At 34.5% G+C, this 10485-nt stretch overlaps 2 protein-coding genes across 4 annotated transcripts in view; one reads left to right on the top strand and one right to left on the bottom strand.

The window, feature by feature from the left end:
- Positions 478–6913, bottom strand: LOC105169086 (pentatricopeptide repeat-containing protein At1g71460, chloroplastic). Of its 3 annotated transcripts, XM_011089367.2 has the most exons (5): positions 6757–6913; positions 6180–6242; positions 2906–5319; positions 2322–2407; positions 478–1920 (listed from the first exon to the last, which is right to left on the bottom strand). In XM_011089367.2, the coding sequence occupies exon 3, from the start codon at positions 5298–5300 to the stop codon at positions 3222–3224; it is 2079 nt and encodes a 692-aa protein (XP_011087669.1). In that variant the 5' UTR covers positions 5301–5319; positions 6180–6242; positions 6757–6913; the 3' UTR covers positions 478–1920; positions 2322–2407; positions 2906–3221. The 3 variants fall into 3 exon arrangements, with proteins under 3 accessions (XP_011087669.1, XP_011087671.1, XP_020551576.1); XM_011089369.2 differs by lacking the exon at positions 478–1920 and having other exon boundaries at positions 2249–2407; XM_020695917.1 differs by lacking the exons at positions 478–1920; positions 6180–6242 and having other exon boundaries at positions 2249–2407; positions 6757–6904.
- Positions 9304–10485, top strand: part of LOC105169085 — a 4196-nt gene continuing 3014 nt past the window's right edge. Inside the window, exon 1 of the mRNA XM_011089365.2 lies at positions 9304–9851. Coding sequence (XP_011087667.1) covers positions 9647–9851 — 205 coding nt within the window. The 5' untranslated portion in view covers positions 9304–9646. The remainder of the gene's footprint in view (positions 9852–10485) is intronic.

The raw sequence follows: 10485 nt of genomic DNA, 5'->3' as shown, positions 1-10485 counted from the left end.
TCCATACGCAATTTGAATTTCCACTAAAGAGTTCTAAACAAAGAACTCAAATATATAATCTTCGAGAATATACACATAAAATTCCTCATCAATGTAATATTACTTTTACTATATCTTATCTACATCAAAAAATTCTGATCCATACATATGAGTTAAAAGTTATACACAAATCTATAAAAAAACAAACAGAAAATGACTAAATCACGTCCAGTTAAAACTTATATTACAGTGCAATTCGATGCTAATTTCAGTTTCCCTATCATTTCATGGCCTAAATAAATCTAGTGTTAGAATAGTAGAATTTGGCAGTCAAACCAAACTTTCCATTCAACATCTTTTGCTTCTCTCCCCTCCATTTTCCTTTGTCTATATATGTAATATGTGAGAGAAAAACACACACAACCACTCCAACTTCTCCTCCTCTAGGTCTTTTTTATCAAGAAAACCAGCCATAAAACAAAACAAAAAAAAAAAAGAAAAATGAATGGCTACAACAGGATCAAAAGCTCTCGGACCATTGAATTCTCATCAGATTGTGTTTCTTCCCCTCACTCCAAACACAAATCCACCCCAACCCATGGATCCAAAACCCCCCAAGGTCACCAACCCCTTTCAGAAAATGGGGATCAAAATCAAACGACGGAGAAGAAACCATCACCTTTCGGGTTCCGCAGGAACCGTTCGATCGCTGCTTCTACATCGATGAAATTGTCTAATGTGAAGAGAGCTCTGTCCTTGAGGAGATCTTCGTCGGTTTCGGAGAGGTATTGCAGGATCCATGACCAGCACGTCGCTTTAGCGCCACCACCCGATGATGAAGAATTTGAACGAGGCGGGGATGGCCATAGTTTTAGCACGGAGAAGAAAAGCGGGAATTTTGGTCGTACAAAGATATTGAAATCGTGTAAGCGCTTTTTCGGACTCTGAGCAGAAAACGCGTTTGTGACTATTGTTTGAAACGAATTGGAGAGGAATGTTATTACTTGGGAAAGCAACAAAATTTTAGGAATTTTGCTTCAACGGTAAGGTTAAGACCTTACGATGAGGAGATTGTCGGTTCAAACTCGAACCCTACAATATCAATGTTTATTTTATCTTTAGGGTAGGTTTTGTTTTTGTTTTTTATTTCGATTGGATGCATGTAAAATTATTGATATACTTTTGGCCCAACTGTCTCATAATTTTTATAAAATAATTAATTTTGGAATAACTGATTTAGCAAACATAATTTTACTGTTTGGATTCGCAATTTGTAATTGATTGTGTAGATGTATATTATTTAATCTCTAAACGTCATTTGGATAGAGTTTAATCCCGGAAGTAATTATTTAAAAATGGGCCAAACAGTACAAGAAATTGTTCGTGGACTTGATCCGCAGGTCTAGACTGCTTAGTCTCAAGGCGGAACACATGGATTTGATAAATGAACTTGCGGCTGGTTTGAAAGGATTGGAGCTACGATTGATTGGTTTGAAAGGATTGGAGCTATAGAGGGGTCTGGTTGGCGATTGATTAACGCTTTAGCTCTCATTCACACAATAGAGAAAACATTACAACACAATAGCAACATATGATGCTTCTCTGATTGCAGCAGACCATGAAGAGTATGAAGGTGCACACTTCTTTGGAGGAGATGTAGGGGAACATCAAAACTCAAGAATTGGAAATGCCATATACCTGAATTACGATGTAAAAGAGTACTACTCCCTATTTATACTTCAGTTGCTTCCTTACGCTATATTTTGTAATTGACGGGTAGGGGTCGCCCTAAGCCCCCATCCACCCTCTAGCCACAAGTGGTTTTCATGTTATACATGCAGCAAATTTGGTCTTGTATGATTTAAGGACTTTCGGAGAGTTTTCGTGTAGTTGAATCTTATTGCGCATATCGACTGTAGGAAGTTTCCAGCTTCTACCATTCTGTTAATGAACAAAAAAATACATTTAAAAAGACAGAATACAGAAGGATGCTTCATTAGTTCATGTTGACCACACATGTATCTATCCTCTATTATTATTGAAGAAGCGCCTTTTGGTGTCCTAAATGCGTTCTTTCTTTGTTTTCTACATATCTTATTAAAATTTTCACTCCTCTCTCTTTCCTCAACTTCCAGTAATTTTCTCTTCTCTCAATAACATTAATTTTTAAAATCTTTAATTAATTGTGAATGTGTGTGCCAGACACTAGTATCCAGAAGAAGTGCTTAACGAAATATTGATATCACATCCCCAACCCACAAAAAACGTATAATGAAGAAAATGTTCAGCATTACATGATTTCATGGAGTAATATATAGAAATGGACAAAAAAACAAACTTACCGGGAAGTTTTTCTTACATAGTCTCTGGTAATACATTTACAATTCACTTCCTTTTCTAACTCTAGATGTGCTTCTGTTCTGCGATTCTGCAATTAAGAACATACGAGTTAGACATGGAAAGACAAAGATAATGGTGTAGTTTTTCAAACTTTAGAAAAGAGAAACTCTTGGAATATATAAACCTCACATGCACAAACAAATAGCAATGCTTTTACATGCAGCCGGTTACATATTGCAGCATGGAGCCCCTGTCTGATGGTATTAAATGAATTGGAAACTTCCTGACATGATAAGGTGAAATTGAAAGTGCTATCTTTCTTACGGGTTTGTATAGGATGACTGTCTTCTTTGATCTATTCACAAACTGTGGCTTCAAGAACTGTTCAAGGTGTCCCCAGCTGATATGCAAAATTTTACGCGATTTACTGATTCTTATCTAAGCATTGATACTTGAGGAACCACTCATCAAGCATTTACAGACAAATCGATTTTGACACAATGGTATGAAGTACCCCCAGAGAATGATGGCCATATATGAAAATCGAAAACCTATTCACTTATTTTAAGGTGAAAATTGGACGTACCATGTGGTCAATACTCGTCACGGCAGCCTGTATTCGTCACTCTTCTTTCCAATCTGGTCTCTTCTCTTTTCTGAAATGAACTGGCAACAGTGATCTCTGCCCAATTTCAGATGTAGAGAAGGATCTGCTAAAAGAAACCAGCAACCCCTGCTCCTGCTTTTACATAATCGATGTGCTGGCCTTTGTTCCACTTTGCTATCAAAGTTTATTGTGCTATATATGAGTAGTAAAACATAGCAACACAGGTTCGGACCTTTTATCAAAGATTTGGAAACTTAGATTTGTCCTTTTATTCACAAAACAGACAACCTTATGGTTAAGCTGCGTATGAACTCAGTTGCATAAATTTCTCAGCCTCCTCTGTTAGACCCGAACGAATGAGAAGGTTAATGATGCTAGAATAATGTTCTTCAGATGCCTTGATTTTATATTTTTGAGTCATCAAAGTAAAAAACATTTTCGCCTCATCTGCAAATCCACCCTGTTCACAAATACTTAGAACCACTTTAAACGTGAACTGGTTTGGAGAAAAATCATCTGACATCATCTGCTTGAAAAGATGTATAGCTTCTTCATATTGACCATTGCATCCGTAAGCCTCAATAATGGCAGTCCACGTCACTGATCCTTTACAAGGAATGGCATCAAAAGCCAACATTGCCTTGTTAACTGCTCCGCAGTACCCGTACATTTTCACAATTTCAGCAGAGACGAAGGGGACAGATTCCAATTTCTTTTTCAGAGCCTGTGCATGGACTTCCTTCCCAAGTTCTTGAACTTTAAGTTGGCCACAAACACTCAATATCCTTGCTATTGTAACAGAGTCTGGCCTGTGCTTAGACAATTGCATTAATCTGAAAACACCAAGTGCTTCATGTAATCTTTGACATTCTATATAGCACTCAATCATAGCTGTCCATGATATCACATTCTTCTTCTCCATGCCATCAAACACCCTTACAGAATAATCCAAAGTACCACACTTCGAGTACATGATCACCAGGGAAGTAGCAACAGATACACTTGGCAGGAATCCATTCTTTACTGCATAAGCGTGAATTTCCTTTCCCTGCTTCAATGCCCTCAGCTTCCCACAAACTGGAAGAACTGTGGCAATTGTCACAACATCAGGTTTGAAACCTTCCTGTTGCATCCAAATAATCGATCTTAATGCCTGGTCGAGTCTCCCATTTGCAACATAACCAGATAAAAGAGCAGTCCAAGAAATAGTGTTTCTCTCCTTTGACCCATAAAATACCTTTCTTCCTGAAACCATATCTCCACACTTGCAATACATATCAACCAATGCAGATTGAATAAACAACTGCTTCGAGTACTCTCTTGTCTTAATTACATAAGCATGAACCTCCTGTCCAATTTTTCGTGCAAAAACTTCCCCAATGACTGGAAGAATGCTAGTTAATATAACAGAATTGACTCCTATGCCCTCCCTTACCATCCATCTTGTACATTCCAATGCCTCCTTTTGCAACCTATTATGACCCAAACCAGCTATCATTGCTCCCCATACCACCACATCCCTTTCCTCAACTTCCTCAAATAAATTGTGTGCCAGCTTAATCTTGCCACACTTGAAATACATATCAATCAAACTAGTCCTAATTATACAACTTTGCAATAAACCATTCTTTATCAAGATCCCATGAGTTTTCAAGCCCTGACGGAGAGACCGCGCCCCTGCCAGGCTCTTGATCAAACAAGAATAGCTATAAACATTCAACTCTACACCAGAAGCCTGCATTTCCAAGAATGAATCCAAAACTTCATGGTTATTGCGCCTGCCCAACACTACATTTCCCCTAAGCAGTGCATTCCACGGATACACACTTGTAATATTCATTGTTTCAAACACCCTCTTTGCATCCTCAATGGATCCACAACCTGCATACATGTGGACCAGCTTCGTTTGCAGGAATTCATTTTTCTCGAGACCATTTATTCTTATATGTGCATGCACTTGTTTTGCTGCATCAATGGATCTGACTCTTACGCAAGCGGAAATAAGTGAGGAGAATGTCGTGACATTGGTGGGAATGCCACGGTGGTCTAGGTAATCTAATATAGCAAGAGCTTCCTTCAGCTTGTTTTGGTTGGCAAATTTCTGGATGTCTCTGTAAATGGCATGTGGGTTTCTGTTGTGGATGGGTATAGAGTTTGGGAATGCATTCTTCTCGTGGAACCTTTTTGGTTTTTTTTTTGGAGGCGTAAGTGGAAAAAGTGGTGCTGGTGATGCTTTCAATTTGAAAGTATCATTGTTATTATAGTTGCTTTTGTACAGGGTTTTTAGTGGGTTTTGATGGAAAGGATGTAGCAAATTTGAAGGAGGTCCACGTTGAGGTTTAGGGGTGAGGTTGGAGCTGCTCAGTGCCACCATGACACTTATAACAATGTTTCTGCACAAACATGATTGATAATACTCAGAGTAGATAACAGGAGGACAGAGGTCACAATGACAATTCTAGTGTATAAGTATCCTGGCTAGCAAAAAAGCAATTTTCGCAGTTAACTTACTGAAGTTTCTAACTTAAGACATAGGAATAGACTTTTGCCTGAATTGGAGCTAGACAACATTAAAATGCAAAGTTAGAGCAAACTTAAGATAAATAATTTTTTTAAGTGAACACTTTAAGTTGTAAACAAGTTAAGTCAATTTTTTTTTTAATTTTCATTGGCTTGGATAGAACTTGCTAAAAAACTGAATCCAAGCCAGAACTGTTCATCTCATGATCCAGCTTGGCTTATTTGAGTTGCTTCAAACTGAATTTTCTATCAGCTCCACCTCAAGCTTGAGCAATGAATTGGATTATATTTGAACAGTGCAAAGCACATTTTACAACAAATGCACAATCAAGTGTTTGGAGTCATCACTACAATCCCATAAAGCTCCCAACTCCTTTCAAGAATCAGATATAGCTTCTTTGATGTTCTGAAGTAGCTATACTTTCTGTTGAATTTGTAAAAATTTTAGAATAGTACACGAACCACCACTATATTCTGCACAATAGCTTCTCCAACAACCACTCCATGTAAGACATTGAATTGCTCTGTCTTTTAATCACACAAAAAAACAAAATTAAACACTCAATCCACACCACCTCTCCACATTCTTCTTTTTCCTTCTTCTGCCCAAAAATTACAGTGGACGGAGTGATAATCAGAACTGCATTTAGTTTACATCTTACCATTTTCTCCAAAATAAAGCGATAAAGCAAGGAAGAAAGACCTCGCTCAAAGAGTTTAATGGTGAAATTACCAGTAAGATTAACAGCAGACCAGGCGGCGTACCGCCGGAGTGAGATGATAGCGGCGGTGAGGACTGGGAACACAAATTTCAGATAAGAATTAAAAAGTGAATAGAATATCAATCAAAGAAATGCACTTATATTCTAAATATAAAAGCGGTAAATTTCAGTTTCACCCCTAAAGATTTACCTTTTTCCACTAATTACCCTAAAAAGTAGTTTTAAATCACTTCACCCCCTCAACTCAGCACTAGCCCTGGCAACGAGTCGAGCTCGAGCTCGAGCTCGACTCTGTAACTTCAAGCTCGAGCTCGAGCTCGAACTCGAGTTCGATTTCACGAGCTCGAGCTCGAGCTGCCGAGCTCGAACGCGAGCGACAAAACAGCAGCGACAACCAACAACAGAACAGCAACAAGCAACAACAGAACAGCAAAAATGGACTTTTCGTTGGTGATATTGGCAAAAGCAATTCCAAATATTTTTAGTTTGTAAAACTTCTAAAATTTTAGTTTGTAAGATAAGATTTTTAGGATATTTTGCACCAGTCAATTGCAGAAGCAACCTTGTGTCAACAGAGAGAAGGATTACCTCGTCGCTGCCGACGAGCTTTTCTTGTTGCCGTGAATTTGGGGGGCTAGGGTTCGAAGATGTTTGGGGAAGAAATAAGAGAGGGGAAAGAATGGAGGTAGAAAGAGAAAGAGAGAGAGAAAGAAAAAAAAAGGAAGAAGACGATGAAAAGAAAGAGAAAGGGGGGTTTTTGATTTGAGTCATTTGACTTTTGGTGTTATTGTTATAATTATTATTATTATTATTATTATTATTATTATTTAAAATTATGAGATCAAATCATAAAATTTTTACATAGATATAGTTTAAATTAATATATGTTCACAATCTGTAAAATTTATATATTTATAAATGTTAGTATAACATCGATATAACTATCATCTTATATTATTGAATAATATAGGTTAATCGGGACATCAAAATTCAGATCAGACCGTTAGATATGATAAAACTTACAAAAGAATATATTTGGTAAAGTTTTAGACTTATTGGATATACGGATGTTGAGATATCGTACTCGCATATACGAGTAATCATTCAAGACGGTGTATCGTTGAATCAAGTCATGTGACATACCGTTTGATATGATCTAATGGACACAGTCTTATATATATTTAAATTTCGTATGAATCAAGTGTCCGAATTTTAAAATATCTTAATTATTGATTAAACTTTTTAATCTCATTATATATATAATAAAATAATAATTATAATTGTTGAACCATCATCATCATCATCGTCATTATTATTATTATTATTTTAAATCATGAGATCAAATTATAAAAATTTACATAGATATAGTTGAAATTAGTATATATTCACAATCTGCAAAATATATATATTTATAAATGTTAGTATAACATTGATATAACTATCATCTTACATTGTTGAACAACATGGGTTAATCGGATCATCAAAATTCAGATCAAACCGTTAGATATGATAAAACTTACAAAAAAATACATTTGGTAAAATTTTAGACTTATTGGATATACGGATGTCAAGATATCGTACTCGAAACATAAATATAATCATTCAAGACGGTGTATCATTGAATTAGGCCATGTGATTTTAAATCATACCGTCTGATATGATCTAATGGACACAGTCTTGTATATATTAAAATTTCGTATGAATCAGGTGCTCGAATTTTAAGATATCGTAATTATTGATTAAACTTTTTAATCTCATTATATACATAATAAAATAATAATTAGAATTGTTCAACCATCATTATTATGTTGTTATTATTATTATTATTTATTATGATTTTAGATTAATTCATAGGAATTACTAAATTTTGACAAAAATTTATAAATAATAAAAAATTATAAGTCAATTACTTGTCAATTTAAAAAATGTTAACGTAATATAAATATATATTAAAATATAACATAAAGTTCTAAATAATTTTAATTATAAAAAATATTATAATTTACTAAGTTGGTGATTAAATTTATTTTAGTATAAAGATTTAATATATAAATAAAAGTACCATAATTTATTATTATCTAAAATAAAATATATGATATTGATTAATAATTATAATATATGGTCAATTTTAATTATAAAACTGATCAAATATTAAATATAAAATTAAATATATAAAGAATTCAAAAATTAAAACATATATATAAAAAATATATATATATTCACCAGCTCGCGAGCCAGTGAACAACATTCTTTGAGCTCGAGCTCGAGTCGAGCTCAAAGTCGAGCCGGCTCGACTCATCTGCCACCCCTACTCAGCACTTTGCCCTATAGTAAAAGAAATATATTAAAAGACAATTTTTAATAATATCATCATAAGTCTCTAATATTAAAAGAATAATTATTCGTAAATGAATGTGCACGTTATAATTTTAATATTACAATAATCAAATATTTTTTGCATTCGTATACACATTGAAGGCTTATATTATTAATACATATTATATATGCCACATATAAATTAACACATAATAATAAAAAGAATTGTACTCAAATTTATTTTGGTTTTAGGATTAGGGTGATGTTAGTGACGTCAACAGGATGGATTTAAAGCCAACTTGTCAAAATTCGATGTCCAACCCACCGCACCAATAAAATTTGATATTTTTAAAATATTAAATTAAAAAATATATACTTTTATTATAATTTTATAAATACAAGATAATAATATTATTTTTTTTTATAAATTAGTTCGTACATGTTTTAGACATTGAAATATTAAAAATTTTAGAATGTGGGTCACTTATATAAGCATTTGTAAACTATTTATATCATTACTATAATTTATAAAAATAAATTTATATTTTCACATTTTAGGTATTAAAATACTAAATATTTTTAAATATGGGTTATTTATATAAACACTAATGCATTTATAATCTATTTATATTATTATTTTTAATTTATAAAAATATTATATTTATATATTATATGTAAGTTCAAATAAATTATATATAATTTATATATGCAAATATATTTTATATAAGTGTGTATAAAATATATAAAAATTTTAAAAAAATCGAGAGGCAGATTCAAATTCAAGACCTGTCCAACCTATTTAAGGATTCAAAACCTACCCCAACTGGACATCGGGATAGAGGAACAACAACAAACGAAAAAGAAAATATACCAAAAAAATAAGGGTAAAAAAAGGAAAACAAAATTTGTTATGGCCAAAATGTCTTACCAAAATGTTTTATCTCATGTTGAAATTGTCTAGGGAGTTAATAAGTGTTGCAAATTTCAACTTGGGGGAGCTTTACAATATTGGAAAAGTTGAGGGGGTGAGGTGAAATTTACCAACATTGAAATATTGTGTGTATAAATAGCATGAAAAATACTCCCCCCAAAATTTCCAAAGAACAAACCGCCCACATTTTCGTCCTCTCTCTAAAACTGCTCTCTCCCGTTGCTTTCTACGATGTCCCCAGATGCTGCCGTGATTTCGAGACGCATCATCGCCTCTGGTTCGGCGCCGTGCTCCGCCCCCGGTTCTCCGAGGAGCCGGCTCAAGTTCCTGTGCAGCCACGGCGGTAGGATCCTCCCCCGCCCCGCTGACGGCCAACTCAAGTACGTTGGTGGTGAAACCCGCGTCATTTCTGTGCCTCGGGACATTCCTTTCAAAGGCATGCATTCTTCTTCTGCATCCTGTCATTATATTGTGGAAAAAAGTTGATTGTGGGATTGAAAATGATCTTTTTGTTTTCTGTAACACGGCCTGCGTTTTGTTTGAGCAATTTCGTTTCCAGTTGTTTGTAAGGATTAGGAATTTAATTTACTGAGTTGTCTGTAGGATTGTAGGCGAATTGATTGATGTTTTTTGAGAGAGGCTTTTTCACAGTTTACTAGAGAAGAAAATTTCATTTTTCATCCCCCCAAGTTTCAACTCATTCTCCAAATTTAAAAGGAAAAAAAAAAGAAACTCATTCGCCTAATTCATCCATGAAAGATTTTAAGTCGTGTGGTGTTGCGTCTCTGATGAAATTTCAGGGCAGAATTTCTGGTGATTGAATTGAATTTTTCATGGAAGTAAAAGCCCTTGGTTAAGTGATAATACGTTTCCGAAAAGCCAACTCAATCTCAATTAATTTTATTTAAATGCAATTTAGTTTAGCTCATGTTATTAACGGAGACTACGTTAATGAACCTAATATACATATAGACTTCACGCTTCCTTTTTGAAATAATCTTTTGATCCTGAGACTGATGTCTAATGCGGTCACCCCCCCCCCCCCCAAAAAAAAAAAAAAAAAAAAAAAA

The sequence above is a fragment of the Sesamum indicum genome, linkage group LG8 (genome assembly GCF_000512975.1).
Source record: "Sesamum indicum cultivar Zhongzhi No. 13 linkage group LG8, S_indicum_v1.0, whole genome shotgun sequence".
Lineage (NCBI taxonomy): Eukaryota > Viridiplantae > Streptophyta > Magnoliopsida > Lamiales > Pedaliaceae > Sesamum > Sesamum indicum.
Note: the sequence above shows the minus strand (reverse complement) of the source record. Positions and strands in the feature narration are given on the sequence as shown.

Coding starts and splice junctions, on each gene's coding strand:
- LOC105169086 (XM_011089367.2), bottom strand. CDS start 5,300: ATGGTGGCACTGAGCAGCTCCAACCTCACCCCTAAACCTCAACGTGGA.